Here is a 20,929-nt window from a genome sequence, read left to right as displayed (position 1 = left end):
AACTGTAGTGTTCCTGAACCCCCAGACTGTGGTATTGAAGCCATCCTTTCTCGGTTAACATAGAGCTCCCTCAAAGGATTCACAGAGCCCTTTTTTAAACAGTTCAACAAGTGTTCTTTTTTCCCCAACAACTTTGATATCCGGGCTTCCTCTTTAACATACATTTGTCTGTGCTCCGCTGGGGCAAATTTACACATAGTTCTTGCCATTTTCAGACGTTTTCCTAGCTCCACTACTTCTTTTTCCACCAGCTTAATTCGTCTTACAATATTTACCACACTACTTGCTGGATCATCAGGGTCATAGCTCACTTCAAGGAACTCCTCATCTGACGATCCACTCTCCTCACTCTCACTCTCAGCTGCCTCCAGCAAAGGCTTCTGGCAAACTTCCATCGCCTCTTCCTTCTCCCTTCCTTGGAAGCGCCCTTCTGGGGCCTGTACTATCTTCCTCCCCCCTCCACTGTCTTCTCGCTTACCTTCCGCAAGCTGGGCCATGGAGGGGGAAATGCTCTGGTGGCCTCCACTGGGCTGCTTCTCCCTTCGGTCCACTGGACTCCTTTCCCTTCTCCCGGTAGTCAAACCAGGGAGAGAGCCACTCCTTTTGGCCTTCTGGTCCCGGGCCCCAGGAGGCCCCATAGCCTGGGACTTTCCTGAGGCCTTCTCCCCAGGGACCCTCCTCATCTTTGGGGAGGGAGCTAGGTCTCACTCCCTTTCCACTGGAAGTCAGCAGAGCTCTCTAAAACACCTCCTTCCTCCTCAGCAGACTGGATGGACCGTGCAGGTCTTTTTCTGCCATCATCTACTATGTTACTATGTCATCCTCAACTTCCACAGGGAAGGGAATAGCTGTAGCCATTTCCCGGACAAAAGAGGAAAAGGACAGACTCTCCGGTGGAGATAGTCTCTTTTCTGGTGGAGGGGAAGGATCAGAGGGAATCCCAAAGGACTCATCAGAAGAGAAGTACCTGGGATCCTCTTCTGATTCCCATGAATGCTCCTGCTCAGTATTGGACAGAACTTGAGTTAAGGTGCTTCGACACTGAACCTGCCTTGACACCGAGGAACGATGTCCTCTAAGGCAATGTTGAGAGGCTGATGCCCAGTCCGACTGCAGCGAAGCTCCCTCCATCGACGTCGAAGGGGAGTCGACCAGGGTGGCAGCCGATGTGGATGCCACAAGCGGCATCATGGTTGGGGACCTCACCGCAGGCAAAGGGCCAGACACCACTGCAGCAGCAGGTACAGAAGACGCAAGCACCCCCGACACCGAAGCTGACTGTCTTAGAAGTCCCTCCAGAAGTTCTGGAAACAAGGCCCGGATGCGCTTGTCGAGAGTCGCCATCGGAGAAGGCTACGGGGTCGATGGGACAGGCAGTATCAGAATCGGCGGAGGCTCGGGAGCAGCTACCGGGCTACTGGGAGGCCGACGCATCGGCACCTCCTGTATCGAGGGGGAGCGATCCTCTCGGCGCCGATGCTTTTCAGGTGCCGACTCTCTCGACGCCCCGGAGCTCCCGGTATCGTGTGTTGAAGGAGAACGATGATAGTGCTTCTTTGCCTTCGCTTAACGCCTGTCATCGAGACTCCTTGGTACCGATGAGGAAGACCTGGAATCCTCACGTCTCCTTGGGGCCGAGTCCGACGAAAGCCGGTCCCGGGGGGCCTGCATAACAGGAGGCCTAGAGGCAGGTGGAGGCCCACTCGATGCCTCACTGCTCCCAGCGCGAGTTGGTCTCTCAGTAGCCATTACCTTTCTTCCCGACGTCGATGCTCCTGTCAATGTTGATGCTGATGTCGCTGACCTCGGTACCGATATCGATGGACCGGACTGAGCCCCAAAAGGTTTTTCTCATTGGGCTTCTCGAGACGCTTGAGTCCATTTCTTCATACGAAGACTCAGACTACAAGCAGCAGGGCTATGGTCAGGCCCAAGGCACTGGATACACCAGGCATGGGTATCGGTACCTGAGATAGTCCAGTTGCACTGCGTACAATGCTTGAAGCCGCTGGGTGTCTTTGATGACATGGGAGGGAAAACGGCTTCGGCAAAATCAAACGCGATTGCGCCTTTGAAAAGAAAAAGGGGCACAAAAGAAGGCAAAGAACCCAGTCGTGCGGCCTGAAACTCGGCTGCATCAAAAAAGAAAGAAAACTTATAAAAAGGGACTAAAGTCAAGAAAAATAAGGGAAGAAGTTTTTTTTTTTCAAGAGAATGATGAAAAAATAAAAGAAAACGAAAATGAACTAGCCATCAAAGGCTCAGTTTCCTGGGCCAAAAACAAAGAGAAGAGTTGAAACGTTGTCTCGCCGCTGCGGGCAAGAAAAAACTGAGGAAGCACACTCATGTGACGGGCGGGAAGTCGTCCACGCATGCGCGGTGTGTAAGATTCAAGCACTAGAAGACTCTAGCAAAACTTTGTTTTATTTTGCTGCCAAAATGCCTGTTCCTGGGCCAACGAGGACATCGACCCACATGTGAGAACAAGCAGCCTGCTTGTCCTCGGAGAAACAAGTTTAGGCCTTGACTGGGGGTATCGAGACACTGTATTCCTGATGCACCAGCAAATCTTCCTCCCTTGATACACTGTAAATTAACATTGATGCAGCTGACATCAACTCCAAGACCCTTCAAGGCCAGCTGTAAAAGCTGTAGAATTGCATCAAGCAAAGAAGCACTCCACCTTTTCATGAACTTCTTCATGAGCTGCTCCTTAAAGGCTGCCACTGAAGAAGATGTGGGCATCAAAGTAAGAGTGATCACATCCCCCTGAGTTCCTTGGAAAGTACTGGAACCAGGTTACACCCTCTCTGTTGTCAAGGAGGATGAGCAGTATTATGTCAAGGTGATCTTGGTACCTCAATACTGTTGGTATTTCGATGAGAGGCAATGCTGCAGCACCTCTGCTTCTGCCTTAGGATTGGCATTGTGCTCCCTCAGCACTAATGAAGTTGAGGACGAATCCTTGTTCTTCAGGCAGAAATCAGATGATGACTGCTCCCAATGGTCTCTATTGATGCTCAATGTCAAGGGTGACCAAGATTTCTCATTATCGATGCATCCCCAGCTAGTGCAGCTTTGAGACAAATTGAGACCAATGTTTCCGATAAAATCTAACTAGGGATGCTGTAGGAGTGGAACACCGGATACTACCCGAATACTACTGCCTACCAGAACAACCTCATGTTTTGTGCCTACTGATGGACTTATACTTATGTATTCTACCTCTGCTTTTGGCTTTTAGCCATACTTTATCACTGCACTGGATCATTGTGCCTTACCCAGTTTTATTGTTTACTAATGTAAGACAGAATGCAGGGCTATTAGACATATAGCTTGTAACTCTAACTGTAGTAGCAAGGCGTATACGAGATCAGCTTGCACGTAGATGCCACATGAATAGGTGGCCTTGGAGGGTGCTAACACCCCCGCCCTGCATCTCTGAGCCGACGAGCCTTATCTCCTGTGCTAGAAAGGAGCATTGTGTGTATGTAGAATAAGCTGCTAAGTTTCGTTTCTCTTGCCAGTATCTTTTCAGTATTATGACGTGTGTACGTACTGAGAACTACAATTATGCACTGTAAGAACTACAACTGTTTACTGCGCATGCCAAATGTGACGTGTAAGGGGCCTAGTGCGCAGGCCCAGTAGGGAAGTATAAATGTAAGTGTCAGGTGATTTGCGACACACAGTGTCCTGAGACTACTCGGTACTGTTCACTTGCTAGCAATAAAGTTGCCTTGTTTGGAACCAAATTTGGCCTTTTGTCTTCTGATTTACTAGCCTGTTTCATTGGCGAGCCAGCCAGGAGTGTTATCAAAAGGGAAATCGGATTATATTCTTCCCCTCCCCCACTGCGGTCGGATCGGGTCATCGATCCCCTTCCGAGAAGGTGGTGAGTGGCCACCGCTGATTTCAGCGTCCATCTCCCGGAGGAGGGCCGATCAACTCCGCCTGACTGTAGAGGGGGCTGTGTGGTTCCGGCAAGGCACCTTTTTCTATTTCAGAGAGAAGCGTACGATGGCGCGGCCTGCGACCCCGGCGGACAGGCGAGTATACTCTACGTAGTGACCGGCCCAGTAAGGACCGAAGAAGAGGCGTGATCACCCTCTTTTAGCCAGTGACTAATACGGACTATTGGTATAAGACTAGGTCCCGAAACTCACTAGGCTCCGACGACGAAACCGAGCGGCGAACGGGAGGGTTTCTTGTGGCGTATGAAAGTGTGTGAATGGGCTTGCAGTTCCAGGCCGGGCGACCGCGATCTGGTCAGGCCGAGTGTTGAACCTTTTGTGTCTGGTGGAACGAGACCCCTTACTCCTCCACCACCCCTTTCCCCCTTTGTCCGTCACCTGTCCTTTGGCACTCAGGTTAGGATGGGCGGGGGTGGGTCCACACCGTTAGATTTAATGATGAAACACTTTAGCGAAGTGTTCGATCAAGATAAGTGTAGCAGGGCCGGGATGATACAGCGATGTCAATTTATGTGGCCAGGGCTAGGGATTGCTGAATGGCCCCCGGGAGGGTCATTTGAGTATGAAAAGGTGGCGGCGGTCATGAATATTGTCATAGTTGAAGGGAACCCAGGCTGCCCCGAGGACATTCCATACATCCAAGCGTGGTTGGATGTAGTCCGGGATCCGCCGGCTTGGGCCCAACGGAAGGTAGAGAAAGCCGCCCTCATGGTGGTGAAGCAGAGGAAGGGCCGGAAAACTAAACTTAAAGCCCTGCCGACCTATGCCTTCGCTCTCCAAGGCCCGGCAACCGCTGCCGTTCAGAAGGCCGCAGGGACCGCCCCCATACGGCCGACCGCCCCTAGCGTAGAAGCCACTGAGATCACGCCCCCTGCTACCACTGTTAAGGCAGAAGCCGCGCCCAGTACTACCAACACACTTTCTAGAATGAAAACCCCGAAGGAAAACCGAGGGAAAGTTCAGGGTTTGCCCGAAAAGAAGCCTCTAAAGGCCCCGATACTTGCTACGGCGGAAGCATACGAAGACGATATTGCGCCGCCGCCATATGCCCCTATATACCCCGACTTCGCGGGCCTAGCGGAGGGCCCGGATAACGCCGAGGCCTCCGGGTCAGAGTCGGAGGCCGAAGAGATTTCCCGACCAGCCTCACCTGAACCAACTGGCCACGCGACTACCCGGAAGAGTAAACGGGTTGTGAAGAACATTACCCGGTTTCCCCAATCAAGTCCAAAAACGGCCCTCCCTCCCGGCCGTAAAGGGGGGCCCATCAATATATACCCAGTCCGACTATCTACCACTTTTACCCCAAACCCGACAGAAGAAGGGGGTCAGCCCATTGAATCAACAGTTTATAGCCACGTTCCCTTCTCCAGTGCCGACTTGTACAATTGGAAATTGCATGGGCCATCTTACGACCAGAAGCCCGAGCAGTTGGTGGAATTAGTGGAAGGCATTATATACAGCTATAATCCTACGTGGGGAGACCTTAGACAACTAAGCGCCCATATTCTGACCACGGAAGAACGCCGTCTCTTACAACAGAATATGGAGCAAGCTGTCCGGGATGCGAACCCGACTCATGCTAACTTACAGAATCTAATAGAAACGGAGGCGCCCCTCGCGGCCCCTGCGTGGGATTACCGAACCGTTGAAGGCCAGACCTTTATCCGCCGGTATCAGCAGGCGTACCTGGCAGCCTTGAAGAAGGGGAAGCAGAAGGTTACAAATATGGGGAAAATCCACAGTGTAGTCCAACTGAAGGACGAGAGCCCGGGGGACTTCCTTGAACGACTTATGGAGGCATTCAGAAGGCACAGTCCAATAAACCCTGAAGATCCCAAGAACCTCCCAACCGTGGTTATGAGTTTTGTTAGTCAGTCAGCACCGGATATACGAAGAAAGCTGCAGAGAACGGAGGGGTTTGAAGGGATGAGCATCAGCCAACTGAAAGCTATAGCTGATCGCGTATTCGGATATCGCGACCAAGAAGAGAAGACGGAGGCCCGGAAGGAATCGACCAGACGGATGCGGGAGAAGGCGGATGTGTTGGCCACGGTACTGGAAGAGCGCCTGAGGTCTAGACCAAAGGGGAGGGGCAAAAGGACAAGAGGAACACGGTCCCCCATAGGACGTAACCAGTGTGCAAATTGTCGGCAAGAAGGGCACTGGTGGGCTGACTGCCCAGAGGAGATACGGGACCGCCCGAGAGAGGAGGAACCATGGGACCGCCCGAGAGAGGAGGGGACTAACGACCGCACAGGGGGCCCCAGACGAGGCCGGGGCCGAGGCCGAGGAGGTCGAGGATGGGATGACCAAAGGGAATGGCAGATGGCTGTTGACGCTACCCGGGACAGTACCGCATGAAGAGACCGGGAGGGCAGAGTCCCCACTGACCCTCTGGTGGAAATTCGGGTGGGGACGCAGTTAATGAGAGCTTTACTAGACACGGGGGCCCAGCGATCTGTAATCACCACTGCCATAGCCCCGGCCACAAAAGAAACCATACCAATTGTGGGGGCCTCCGGGAAGTCCCTTGCGGCGCCCCTCCTCAAGGAACGCCAAGTCCAGATCGGAGGGACGATGGTGTCTCATCAGTTCATACACATCCCCGGATGCCCAGTCCCCTTGATTGGTCGAGACCTACTCTGTAAGCTCCAGGCCACCTTGAAGTTCAAGACCACGGGGGAAGTGGAAGCTAGCTTTGAAGATCGGCCAGTAACACTTGTCTGCCCAGTGAGAGAAGAATGGAGACTACACGCCCTCCCAACTGTAGGGCCCGGCGACTGTCGGTATGACCAGAACACCCCTTTTGCCCAGCAGAGGCGGGCCCTAATGGATGAAGTGCCTAATGTATGGGCAGAAGTGAACTCAGGCGGACTGGCCGTTAATGCTATCCCCATATGGATTGAACTCAAACCAAATGCTCAAGTCGTCAACCAAGGACAATACCATATCCCTTATGCGGCCCGGCATAGTATGCAAATTCACTTACACAAACTTCTTCAACAGGGGGTCCTTAAACCGATCAGATCCGCGTGGAACACCCCATTATTGCCCGTTAAGAAGCCAGGCACATCAGAATACAGACCCATCCAGGACCTGAGAAAAGTCAACAACCAGGTGGCCAATATAGTTGCTCTCGTACCGAACCCTTACTCCATTCTAGCCCAAGTGCCAGCCCACAGCAAGTGGTATAGTGTCATTGATCTGAAGGACGCCTTCTTCTCCATCCCCCTTGCTGCCGATAGCCAGAAGTTGTTTGCCTTCACGTGGGAAGACTTACAGACGGGAAATAAGCAGCAATTTACATGGACCCGGCTCCCCCAGGGGTTCAAGAATTCACCCACCCTCTTTGGTGACCAACTTGCCCAGGACCTGAAAACGTGCCAGGACGAATACGGGCCGGTCGTCCAATACGTGGATGACTTATTAGTGGCCCGTGAAACGTACACGGACTGTGCAGAAGCTACCCTTTACCTCTTGAAAACCCTGGAAGCCCAGGGGTACCGGGCCAGTCGCAAAAAGGCCCAGATATGCGAGATCGAAGTCGAGTATCTGGGGTTTCGCCTCCGAGAAGGAACCCGAAGGCTCGGTACCCCCCGAACCCAAGCCATTCGCAACCAACCCACTCCTGCAAATAAGAAGGAATTGCGGGCACTCCTCGGAGCCGCTGGATACTGCCGGATCTGGGTCATCAACTTCGCTGTCCTGACCCAAGACTTGTACGCCAAACTGAAAGGACCTGAACTCGAGGGCCAAAATCTCCAGTGGGAGAAACACGAACTGAAAGCCCTTCAGGACCTCAAGGAGGCCCTTGTGGCCCCACCAGCGCTCGGACTGCCAGACGTGACTAAGCCGTTCCACTTGTTCATCGACGAAAAGAAGGGATTGGCACTTGGAGTCCTCACCCAACTGGTCGGCACCTGGCAACGCCCTGTAGCATATCTCTCCAAGGGAATGGACAATGTAGCACGAGGATGGCCGGGCTGTCTCCGGAGCATTGCGGCAGCCTGTCTGCTGATACACGAGGCCAATAAACTCACGTTTGGCCAAACACTTTTTGTGACCATACCCCACACCATCCGCGGCCTACTCGAGAGTCACGGACCCAGATGGATGACCAACTCCCGATTGGTTAAATACCAAGCCCTCCTGTGCGAAAACCCGGAGGTGCGGATCCTGGACACAACTAACCTCAATCCCGCCACTCTCCTTCCAGCCCCTGAACCACCATTCCACGACTGTGAGGAGGTAATGGCCACTGTGCATTCTAGCAGACCTGACCTCAAGGACCAACCCTGGCAAGGGGGCATTACCCTGTTCACCGATGGAAGCAGCCAAGTAATAGAGGGAAGTCGAAGAGCTGGCTATGCTGTTGTATCTGAGGACCACGTGATTGAGGCTATGGCCCTGCCGCCCGGGACGTCAGCCCAGAAGGCGGAACTGATTGCCCTCACCAAAGCCCTCCTGTGGGCTGAAGGAAAAGTTGTTAATATTTACACCGACTCCAAATACGCCTTCCTCACCCTCCAGGTGCATGGAGCCCTGTACAAGGAGAGGGGATTTCTGACAGCTGAGGGAAAAGGACTCGCAAATGCCACCGAGATTTGCCAACTACTCGAGTCAGTCTGGAAGCCAAAGAAAGTAGCTGTGATGCATTGCAGGGCCCACACCGGCCGGACGGACCCTATCGCCCGCGGTAACCAACGGGCGGATGATGCCGCAAAAAGGGCAAGTCAGCTCCCTTACTCATCTCATCCTTCTGACCCCGTACTCGTCGTCCAGCTCCCCGCAGAGACCCCTATCTACACCCCCCAAGAAACGGAGTGGGCCCGACAAGAGGGTCTGGAGTCACGCAATGGCTGGTGGATACTACAGGACGGGCGCATATGGATACCCGAAGCCCTGGCCTGGGCAGTGACCAAAGAGGCTCATGATCGCACCCACCTGGGCAGGGACGCTCTGGGGCGCCTACTTGAGAAGACCTACTACATCAACAAACTGTCTTTGTGGACCAAAAACGCTTCCAGTCAATGTGTAACTTGTGCCCGGAATAACCCCCGAACAGGACCCGGTCCTGCGCCAGGACATGTGCTCCGGGGCACTAGCCCTTTTCACGTTTGCCAGATTGACTTCACGCATATGCCCCCGGCCCGGGGCTACAAAGCCATCCTAGTCGCAGTGTGTACGTACACCGGATGGATTGAAGCCCAGCCCACTAGAACGGAAATGGCTAAAGAAGTCACCTCCCTACTGATTCATCATATCCTACCCAGATACGGTCTCCCCAAGCAGATAAACTCCGACAACGGGCCAGCCTTTGCCAGTGAAGTAACTCAACAGCTCAGTACAAGACTGGGCCTCGATTGGAAGTTGCATTGTGCCTGGAGACCCCAGAGCAGTGGAATAGTGGAGAGAGCTAACCGATCCCTGAAGAACCAGCTAGCCAAGCTATGCCAAGAAGCCAAAGCCAAATGGCCCGACCTGCTTCCACTGGCCTTGCTACATCTCAGGTGTACCCCCAAGGCTACCGGCCTTACCCCTTACGAGATGATGTACGCTAGGCCACCACCACTACCCTCTTTCCCCGACTCCCTGCAGATACAGGGCGAGAATTCCTTAGTGAGACAGATGAAAGCCTTACACGAGGTAGTGCAGAACATCCAGCAATACACTGAGAGAGTAGCTCCCCTGGTTTTTACCAGTCCTATACACCGGTTCAGGGTAGGAGAGGAGGTATGGGTGAAAGAGTGGGATGACTCTGACTGTCTGAAACCCAAATGGAAAGGGCCCTCCCTTGTTCTCCTAACGACCCCAACCGCTGTTAAAATTGCAGGAAACCCAGTGTGGATACATTGGACCCGATTGAAGCCTGCTGCTCCTACTAGCAGCGCCCCGAAGCGTTGGACTGCGCATCAACATCCTGACGCTCCACTACGGCTGACCCTAAGAAAGACGTGAACCGACAGATTCATGCCTGCCTCGCAACAGGAGCTCAGCTTTTGGACCCACTGCGTCTTTGGCTCTGTGTTCATTGCAGCCTTCATCGTGGGCCTCATTATCTTCTTGCTGAAAAGGCTCGGATACCTCCCACCATATATATAATGCTGAGCCTACTCCTCCTCCTTTGCTCAGTCCCGAGCTATCCTACCACCCTGAGCCAGAATTGCACTGAATGTTTGCGCCTGGTGCGCCATCGTATAGAGGGAGGATATCACCTGGTTACCACCCTCATCCACCAGACGCAGCCCCCGGAAGGTAATTGCAAGCTCCTTCCGGCGTGCGCCATCATCACCCCGGATGGCCTCCAACAATTCCACAGATGCCTCCAAGGGAACCTCACTGTCTGCCATAGTCCCACCAAGCCGAGATACTACAATGTCACCCTCAGTGTAGGACTCCCTGCGTATGTGGCCGGGCCCCCGGGAGTTGAAGGTGATGGCATTCTGTATTACGTCAATTCCACTCGCATCCTTGCTGGCGGTATCCCAACTGTGGCTACACTCACCTTCGACGTTTGCGCCGCCATGGACAAACACCCTTGGTCCCGTAAGTGTGGAAGCCAAAGTTGGCGTCAGGCATATGTGAACGACCACAAGTATGTCTGCCCCTTCAGTCCAGACATGAGATGCTGCTCCCCTTGGGTTTGGCTCCCCTGTGCCGGCGACACTCGAGCCTCGGGCTGGGAACGAGTATGCGCTTATACGGGAGGAGGATATGCCGGATGCACCGGCCTGGGCGAATTTCGTCGAGGTTCTGGTAACTATGTGTCCCTAGACTGGCCCATCCGAGGCCACGACATGCCCTGGAGAGGAACGTGGGGCCTTGGCATTGACGGCGGAGGGATGGATCCGCTGACGTATATTACCATATATCAAAGCCTTGAAACAAAGCCTCCCACGCACTACCAGACTACTGTCGTTGGGTACCAAGAGGTATTCGATGAAATCGCTCGCGCTGAAGAGGCAGCGACTAAGTTCCCCATCTCCACAGAAGCGGGGAATATGTTCCTCAACCTGGCCGAAAACATCGCCTTCTCCCTGGGAATTACCAACTGTTTCGTCTGTGGAGGCACGGATATGGGTGAGCAATGGCCTTGGGAAGCGAAGGAGGTCCGACAGCAAACATGGGATGCGCTCAACACTACTAACATTACCTTTCCCCAGCGCCCGAAGCCGTACGAGTGGGCTCTGAGAACCAATATCATAGGTACCCTCTGCGCTAGTCGAGCGCCGTCGAAGCGTTATTCTGTACCCGTGGGAGATTCCGCTTGCAAGGGGGTCCTTCAGTTTAACGGCAGTCGACATACTTGGTGGCAGACGGACCGCCTGCCTGCCCCGCAGCCCATCTGGACTGAACCCACCTTGAACGCAACGTGGACACATGGAGGGAATGCCTCCCTTAAGTGGGTAGCCCCGGAGGGCTACTACTATATTTGCGGGCGCAGGGCCTATGAACAACTCCCGGCCCGCTGGTACGGTACATGTCTCTTGGGCACCGTCCGACCTAGTTTCTTCCTTCTGCCCCTGCGAGTCGGCGAGACGTTGGGCATCCCCCTTTACGTGGAAAAGGGGCCTGATAACATTGCCAGACGTAAACGGTCTCTTCTAAGCACCAAACCTAAAGTCCAAATTGGAGACTGGAAAGACAACGAGTGGCCGCCAGAACGTATCATTCATTATTATGGACCGGCCACGTGGGCTGAAGATGGCACCTACGGGTACTGTACTCCTATCTACATGCTGAATCGCATTATCCGCTTGCAGGCAGTGCTCGAGATCCTTACCAACGATTTGGCATTTGCCCTCAACATTTTAGCCCGACAGAACACTAAGCTCATTACTGCAGTTTACCAAAATCGCTTGGCTCTCGACTACCTCTTAGCCCAGGAAGGCGGGGTGTGCGGCAAGTTTAACCTCAGTAATTGCTGCTTACAGATTGATGACCAAAGCCAAGTCATCAGCGAGATAACTGACCGCATGGTCAAATTAGCCCACGTCCCCGTCCAAACCTGGAACAGCGCTTGGGATTGGACTTCCTCCCTTACCAGCTGGTTGCCAACCTCCGGGAGCCTACAAGGCCTCCTAGTCATGGGTGGCCTGTTTTTGCTGTCCTGCCTACTAATTCCTTTGTCTCTTTCCTTAGTTTTCAGGTGTCTCCGCTCCACCATGGAAAGTATCGCTGACCGCCGGGCTGCTGCCCAACTTATGGCTCTTCAGGTGTACTCCCCCATTCCCCAGGCTGACGAAGCTGACGAAGAAGAACCTTGTGGCTGACGCGTACTTCTGTCCTCCCGAATCAATTTATGAGCCAATACCCTTGTGCCAGCATAAGACCGGCTACAAAGGGGGGGGGATTCCACTAGGGGCCCTCCGTCTCAACCCCGGCGAAGTAACCAGCGGCTGCACAAAGGCTTAGGGCTCCTTGTGACCTCCTTGCTAATACTTCTTATCTCTCCTTTCTGTTTCAGGGTTCTGGGAATGATACTCTCCATCAGAATGAATGTCTAGTATCAAAAGGGGGGAATTGTAGGAGTGGAACACCGGATACTACCCGAATACTACTGCCTACCAGAACAACCTCATGTTTTGTGCCTACTGATGGACTTATACTTATGTATTCTACCTCTGCTTTTGGCTTTTAGCCATACTTTATCACTGCACTGGATCATTGTGCCTTACCCAGTTTTATTGTTTACTAATGTAAGACAGAATGCAGGGCTATTAGACATATAGCTTGTAACTCTAACTGTAGTAGCAAGGCGTATACGAGATCAGCTTGCACGTAGATGCCACATGAATAGGTGGCCTTGGAGGGTGCTAACACCCCCGCCCTGCATCTCTGAGCCGACGAGCCTTATCTCCTGTGCTAGAAAGGAGCATTGTGTGTATGTAGAATAAGCTGCTAAGTTTCGTTTCTCTTGCCAGTATCTTTTCAGTATTATGACGTGTGTACGTACTGAGAACTACAATTATGCACTGTAAGAACTACAACTGTTTACTGCGCATGCCAAATGTGACGTGTAAGGGGCCTAGTGCGCAGGCCCAGTAGGGAAGTATAAATGTAAGTGTCAGGTGATTTGCGACACACAGTGTCCTGAGACTACTCGGTACTGTTCACTTGCTAGCAATAAAGTTGCCTTGTTTGGAACCAAATTTGGCCTTTTGTCTTCTGATTTACTAGCCTGTTTCAATGCTACCAGGAGGAAAACCACATGACAGCACAGGACTTATATGAAGAAATAAAATTTAAAACTTAAAAAAAATTATACTAAGGTGACTGTGACAAAAATATGTCTGATCAGCTCCTAAGAAAACGAAAGACTGACAAGGTTCCGTGTGACAGCAGCGGATGGGAAGAGGTGCAAATGTATGTTTGAGCTATCTCAAAAACACTGTCTTAAATGCTGGGGAAAGTTCCTGGACAGGGTTCTGTCGGATGATGTCACCCCATGTGAACATTTCAATATCCTGCTTGTCCTTGGATAGCTAGTACTCACCGGGGTCAATCGCTGATTTCTAGCATTAATTCCCAAAAATGCTGCTGAAAATCATCTCTGATCATCTTAGCACTCTATGGATAGTGCCGAGGCAGTCCAGGGACAGAGCTAAGGCGGAGCCAGAAGCTATCTGTGTACTGCTAATATTCAGCACAGGCACCCAACTGACTATCTGGATAAGTTAGGAAAGCAAAATAGCTGTCCTAACTTATTACGTTGTAGCAGTAAATACAAGCGGTACCTGGATAACTTCTGGTGGCCAGCCTATACCCAGATATTTAGTGCTGCTATCCAGGTATTGGCCAGCACATAATATCCAGGCATAGATTAACACTATGGTCAGCATTTGAATTCAACTCTGACCACAATGTTTACATATTGGGGGCTCCAACAGTACTCGAAGCAATGGAGGGTTAAGTGGCGAACCCAAGGTCCAAAGGAGCATCAGTGAGAATTAAACCTGGCTTCCCTGGTTTCAGCTCTCTGCTCTAACCATCAGACTGCTCACCTGCTCCTGTGATGCCTTAAAAAAGAAAGAAGGTCAGCTGTTCATAGCAATGCTTGATCACAAGGCCAGTGAGAAGGGAGCACAGAGAGGCGGTAAGAGCTGGGAAGGATAAAATTAGGAAGAGGCCCTGGAAGGCAAGTCTCAGCTATAAGATCATTTCTTGCTACTCCAAGAAATAATTTTCCATTCAGATGACCTTACTTCTCCAAAGCATCATAGGAATGGCTGTATTACGACTATAAATGTCTTTTCTGTGTACCTCTCTGTGTGCTGCACTGGTTTCCTTTTCTTCTACAAGACGTGTCAAATCAGCAATTGTTTTCTTAGCATTATCCAGATCCATCTTCCTGGCTGAGAGCTCATCATTGGTTTTGGAGAGCTTGTCTTTTGTTGAATGTAGCTGGGTAGAAAGGCATGTAACTTTCTCTAGGGCTTCATTCTTTTCAAGAATTGAAGCCTTCTGAAAGAAAAAAAAAGGTATGGCCCTCATTTTACAATCCCTATTCGCATTTGAGATGTGCATAAATTGGCACTGAAACATTTATCTTCCATATATGTCTAAGTCCCCCATTTTATAAAGCTGGGATATGTATGTCTCAAATCCAAGTACAAGCAAATGAAAAGAGGGTGTGTTCTGGGCAAATTTTGGGTGGGACAAGGGCACAACAGGTTGATGGAGTTTTAGTCCCCATTTCAGAAGGGTACTATAAGTCTATGTCCTAATAGATTGATGTTGGGGGTAACACCTCCTATCAAGCATGCTTAGGATTTGGGTAACAACTGCTACTGAGCAGCACTCTTCTGAAGGGACGGGGGAAAGGTTGCCCTCTTAATTCCCCCAATGGTTTTTGTCCCCCCCCCCCCAATTCAAACTGGAAAAGGAAACTGGTCACTGTAACAACATTGGGATAAAGCGAATGCTACATACCTGTAGAAGGTATTCTCCGAGGACAGCAGGCTGATTGTTCTCACTGATGGGTGACGTCCTCGGCAGCCCCTCCAATCGGAATCTTCCTAGCAAAGTCCTTTGCTAGTCCTCGCGCGCCCGCGCACACCGCGCATGCGCGGCCGTCTTCCCGCCCGAAACCGGCTCGAGCCGGCCAGTCCAGTATGTAGCAAGACAATACACTTCAAGGGAAGACACAACTCCAAAGGGGAGGCGGGCGGGTTTGTGAGAACAATCAGCCTGCTGTCCTCGGAGAATACCTTCTACAGGTATGTAGCATTCGCTTTCTCCGAGGACAAGCAGGCTGCTTGTTCTCACTGATGGGGTATCCCTAGCCCCCAGGCTCACTCAAAACAACAACCAAGGTCAATTGGGCCTCGCAACGGCGAGGACATAACTGAGATTGACCTAAAAAATTTACCAACTAACTGAGAGTGCAGCCTGGAACAGAACAAACAGGGCCCTCGGGGGGTGGAGTTGGATCCTAAAGCCCAAACAGGTTCTGAAGAACTGACTGCCCGAACCGACTGTCGCGTCGGGTATCCTGCTGCAGGCAGTAATGAGATGTGAATGTGTGGACAGATGACCACGTCGCAGCTTTGCAAATTTCCTCCATGGTGGCTGACTTCAAGTGGGCTACCGACGCAGCCATGGCTCTAACATTATGAGCCGTGACATGACCCTCAAGAGCCAGCCCAGCCTGGGCGTAAGTGAAGGAAATGCAATCTGCTAGCCAATTGGATATGGTGCGTTTCCCTACAGCCACTCCCCTCTTGTTGGGATCAAAAGAAACAAACAATTGGGCGGACTGTCTGTGGGGTTGTGTCCGCTCCAGATAGAAGGCCAATGCTCTCTTGCAGTCCAATGTGTGCAGCTGACGTTCAGCAGGGCAGGAATGAGGACGGGGAAAAAATGTTGGCAAGACAATTGACTGGTTCAGATGGAACTCCGACACAACCTTCGGCAGAAACTTAGGGTGAGTGCGGAGGACTACTCTGTTATGATGAAATTTGGTGTAAGGGGCCTGGGCTACCAGGGCCTGAAGCTCACTGACCCTACGAGCTGAAGTAACTGCCACCAAGAAAATGACCTTCCAGGTCAAGTACTTCAGATGGCAGGAATTCAGTGGCTCAAAAGGAGGTTTCATCAGCTGGGTGAGAACGACATTGAGATCCCATGACACTGTAGGAGGCTTGACAGGGGGCTTTGACAAAAGCAAACCTCTCATGAAGCGAACAACTAAAGGCTGTCCTGAGATCGGCTTACCTTCCACACGGTAATGGTATGCACTGATTGCACTAAGGTGAACCCTTACAGAGTTGGTCTTGAGACCAGACAGACAAGTGCAGAAGGTATTCAAGCAGGGTCTGTGTAGGACAAGAGCGAGGATCTAGGGCCTTGCTGTCACACCAGACGGCAAACCTCCTCCATTGAAAGAAGTAACTCCTCTTAGTGGAATCTTTCCTGGAAGCAAGCAAGATGCGGGAGACACCCTCTGACAGACCCAAAGAGGCAAAGTCTACGCCCTCAACATCCAGGCCGTGAGAGCCAGAGACTGGAGGTTGGGATGCAGAAGCGCCCCTTCGTCCTGTGTGATGAGGGTCGGGAAACACTCCAATCTCCACGGTTCTTCGGAGGACAACTCCAGAAGAAGGGGGAACCAGATCTGACGCGGCCAAAAAGGAGCAATCAGAATCATGGTGCCTCGGTCTTGCTTGAGTTTCAACAAAGTCTTCCCCACCAGAGGTATGGGAGGATAAGCATACAGCAGACCCTCCCCCCAGTCCAGGAGGAAGGCATCCGATGCCAGCCTGCCGTGGGCCTGAAGCCTGGAACAGAACTGAGGGACTTTGTGGTTCACTCGAGATGCGAAGAGATCCACCAGGGGGGTGCCCCACGCCTGGAAGATCTGTTGCACTACTTTGGAACTGAGCGACCATTCGTGAGGTTGCATGATCCTGCTCAATCTGTCGGCCAGACTGTTGTTTACGCCTGCCAGGTATGTGGCTTGGAGCACCATGCCATGCCGGCGAGCCCAGAGCCACATGCTGACGGCTTCCTGACACAGGGGGCGAGATCCAGTGCCCCCCTGCTTGTTGACATAGTACATGGCAACCTGGTTGTCTGTCTGAATTTGGATAATTTGGTGGGACAGCCGATCTCTGAAAGCCTTCAGAGCGTTCCAGATCGCTCGTAACTCCAGAAGATTGATCTGCAGATCGCGTTCCTGGAGGGACCAGCTTCCTTGGGTGTGAAGCCCATCGACATGAGCTCCCCATCCCAGGAGAGACGCATCCGTGGTCAGCACTTTTTGTGGCTGAGGAATTTGGAAAGGACGTCCCAGAGTCAAATTGGACCAGATTGTCCACCAATACAGGGATTCGAGAAAATTCGTGGACAGGTGGATCACGTCTTCTAGACCCCCAGCAGCCTGATACCACTGAGAGGCTAGGGTCCATTGAGCAAATCTCATGTGAAGACAGGCCATGGGAGTCACATGAACTGTGGAAGCCATGTGGCCCAGCAATCTCAACATCTGCCGAGCTGTGATCTTCTGGGACGCTCGCACCCGCGAGACGAGGGACAACAGGTTGTTGGCTCTCGCCTCTGGGAGATAGGCGCGAGCCGTCCAGGAATCCAGCAGAGCTCCTATGAATTCGAGTTTCTGCACTGGGAGAAGATGGGACTTTGGGTAATTTATCACAAACCCCAGTAGCTCCAGGAGGCGAATAGTCATCTGCATGGACTGCAGGGCTCCTGCCTCGGATGTGTTCTTCACCAGCCAATCGTCAAGATATGGGAACACATGCACCCCCAGCCTGCGAAGTGCCGCTGCTACCACAGCCAGGCACTTTGTGAACACCCTGGGCGCAGAGGCGAGCCCAAAGGGTAGCACACAGTACTGGAAGTAGCGTGTGCCCAGCTGAAATCGCAGATACTGTCTGTGAGCTGGCAGTATCGGGATGTGAGTGTAGGCATCCTTCAAGTCCAGAGAGCATAGCCAATCGTTTTGCTGAATCATGGGGAGGAGGGTGCCCAGGGAAAGCATCCTGAACTTTTCTTTTACAAGATAGTTGTTCAGGGCCCTTAGGTCTAGGATGGGACGCATCCCCCCTGTTTTCTTTTCCACAAGGAAGTACCTGGAATAGAATCCCAGCCCTTCCTGCCCGGATGGCACGGGGCTCGACCGCATTGGCGCTGAGAAGGGCGGAGAGTTCCTCTGCAAGTACCTGCTTGTGCTGGAAGCTGTAAGACTGAGCTCCCGGTGGACAATTTGGAGGTTTTGAGGCCAAATTGAGGGTGTATCCTTGCCGGACTATTTGCAGAACCCACTGATCGGAGGTTATGAGAGGCCACCTTTGGTGAAAAGCTATCAACCTCCCCCCGACCGGCAGGTCGCCCGGCACTGACACTGGGATGTCGGCTATGCTCTGCTGGAGCCAGTCAAAAGCTCGCCCCTTGCTTTTGCTGGGGAGCCGCGGGGCCTTGCTGAGGCGCACGCTGCTGACGAGAGCGAGCGCGCTGGGGCTTAGCCTGGGCCGCAGGCTGTCGGGAAGGAGGATTGTACCTACGCTTACCAGAAGCATAGGGACCAGTCTTCCTTCCCCCGAAAAATCTTCTACCTGTAGAGGTAGATGCTGAAGGCTGCCGGCGGGAGAACTTGTCGAATGCGGTGTCCCGCTGGTGGAGAGACTCTACCACCTGCTCGACTTTTTCCCCAAAAATGTTGTCCACACGGCAAGGCGAGTCCGCAATCCGCTGCTGGAGTCTATTCTCCAGGTCGGCGGCACGCAGCCATGAGAGCCTGCGCATCACCACACCTTGAGCAGCGGCCCTGGACGCAACATCAAAAGTGTCATAAACTCCTCTGGCCAGGAATTTTCTGCACGCCTTCAGCTGCCTGACCACCTCCTGAAAAGGCTTGGCTTGCTCAGGGGGAAGAGCATCAACCAAGCCCGCCAACTGCCGCACATTGTTCCGCATGTGTATGCTCGTGTAGAGCTGGTAAGACTGGATCTTGGCCACGAGCATAGAAGAATGGTAGGCCTTCCTCCCAAAGGAGTCTAAGGTTCTAGGGTCTTTGCCCGGGGGCGCCGAAGCATGCTCCCTAGAACTCTTAGCCTTCTTTAGGGCCAAATCCACAACTCCAGAGTCATGAGGCAACTGAGTGCGCATCAGCTCTGGGTCCCCATGGATCCGGTACTGGGACTCGATCTTCTTGGGAATGTGGGGATTAATTAATGGCTTGGTCCAGTTCGCAAGCAATGTCTTTTTCAGGACATGGTGCAAGGGAACAGTGGACGCTTCCTTAGGTGGAGAAGGATAGTCCAGGAGCTCAAACATTTCAGCCCTGGGCTCGTCCTCCACAACCACCGGGAAGGGGATGGCCGTAGACATCTCCCGGACAAAGGAAGCAAAAGACAGACTCTCGGGAGGAGAAAGCTGCCTTTCAGGAGAGGGAGTGGGATCAGAAGGAAGACCCTCAGACTCCTCGTCAGAGAAATATCTGGGATCTTCTTCTTCTTCCCACGAGGCCTCACCCTCGGTGTCAGACACAAGTTCACGGACCTGCGTCTGCAACCGCGCCCGGCTCGACTCCGTGGAGCCACGTCCACGATGGGGGCGTCGAGAGGTAGACTCCCTCGCCCGCATCGGCGAAGCTCCCTCCGCCGACGTAGTCGGGGAGCCCTCCTGGGAGGTGGCCGCAGTCGGCACCGCACGCGGTACCGACGTCGGGGACCCTCACCCCGGGCGATGGGCCAGCCGGCGCCATGCTCGACGGTACCGGAGGCGCAAGCCACCGCCGGTACCGGAGGGGTAGGGCGCAACAGCTCTCCCAGAATCTCTGGGAGAACGGCCCGGAGGCTCTCGTTCAGAGCAGCTGCAGAGAAAGGCATGGAGGTCGATGCAGGCGTCGACGTCAGAACCTGTTCCGGGCGTGGAGGCTGTTCCGGGCTGTCCAGAGTGGAGCGCATCGACACCTCTTGAACAGAGGGTGAGCGGTCCTCTCGGTGCCGATGCCTGCTGGGTGCCGACTCCCTCGGCGACCCAGAGCTCTCGGTGCCGATGCGGGAAGGGGACCGGTGTCGATGCTTCTTCGACTTCTTCCGAAGCATGTCACCGGAGCTTCCCGGCACCGACGAGGAGGACGTAGAATCCATCCGTCGCTTCCTCGGGCCCGAGACCGAAGAGGGTCGATCTCGGGGGGGCTGTACCGCAGGAGCCCTCAGGGTAGGAGGAGACCCACCCGAGGGCTCACCGCCACCAGCAGGGGAAAGGACAGCCCTCACCTGCACTCCACTCGATGCACCACCGTCCGACGACATCAGGAGACGAGGTCCCGGTACCACCGACGTCGATGCAGCTATCCGATGTCTCGGTGCCGATGCAGAGGGCCGATGCCTCGATGCACTCGATGCACTGGCAGCCAAGGATGAAGGTCTGGACGCTGATGATGTCGATGCACACGAAGACCCCGGTGCCGATGCCGACGAAGCGCCCGAGAACAAAACGTTCCACTGGGCCAATCTCGCTACTTGAGTCCGCCTTTGTAACAGGGAACACAGACTACAGTTCTGGGGACGGTGCTCGGCCCCCAGACACTGAAGACACGAAGAGTGCCTATCAGTGAGCGAGATTACCCGGGCGCACTGGGTGCACTTCTTGAAGCCGCTGGAAGGCTTCGATGTCATGGGCGGAAAAATCACGCCGGCGAAGTCAAAATCCGAAATGACGAATTTGGAGCACCAAAACTTTAAGGGAGAAAAAATCTCGACCGAGGCCGAAAAGAGGCCTACCCCGACGACGAAAGAAAACTTACCGGGGCAAAACTGGAAATACGGGAAGGGGAAAATGAAACCCAAGGGGGTTTTCGGAGCACTTCCCGACAGATATAGAAACTTTTCCGAAGAAAAACACGTCAGTAAAACACGGACGCGCGAGGTCAACTCTCCGGGGCTCGACACGACAAAAAACACAGCCGTACCGAGTGCGGACGAAAG

The 20,929-nt window shown here is 53.1% G+C and overlaps 1 protein-coding gene across 1 annotated transcript in view; it reads right to left on the bottom strand.

Moving 5' to 3' along the window:
- The window catches only part of CCDC158 (coiled-coil domain containing 158), a 1,152,460-nt gene that overhangs the window by 495,695 nt on the left and 635,836 nt on the right, over positions 1 to 20,929 (bottom strand). The window contains exons 18-19 of the mRNA XM_030192135.1: positions 14,241 to 14,441; positions 9,829 to 9,849 (exon numbers count right to left, since the gene is read on the bottom strand). Coding sequence (XP_030047995.1) covers positions 9,829 to 9,849; positions 14,241 to 14,441 — 222 coding nt within the window. The remainder of the gene's footprint in view (positions 1 to 9,828; positions 9,850 to 14,240; positions 14,442 to 20,929) is intronic.

The sequence above is a fragment of the Microcaecilia unicolor genome, chromosome 2 (assembly GCF_901765095.1).
Source record: "Microcaecilia unicolor chromosome 2, aMicUni1.1, whole genome shotgun sequence".
Lineage (NCBI taxonomy): Eukaryota > Metazoa > Chordata > Amphibia > Gymnophiona > Siphonopidae > Microcaecilia > Microcaecilia unicolor.
The sequence above is the reverse complement of the archived record's forward strand: the minus strand, read 5'-3'. Positions and strand labels throughout refer to the sequence as shown.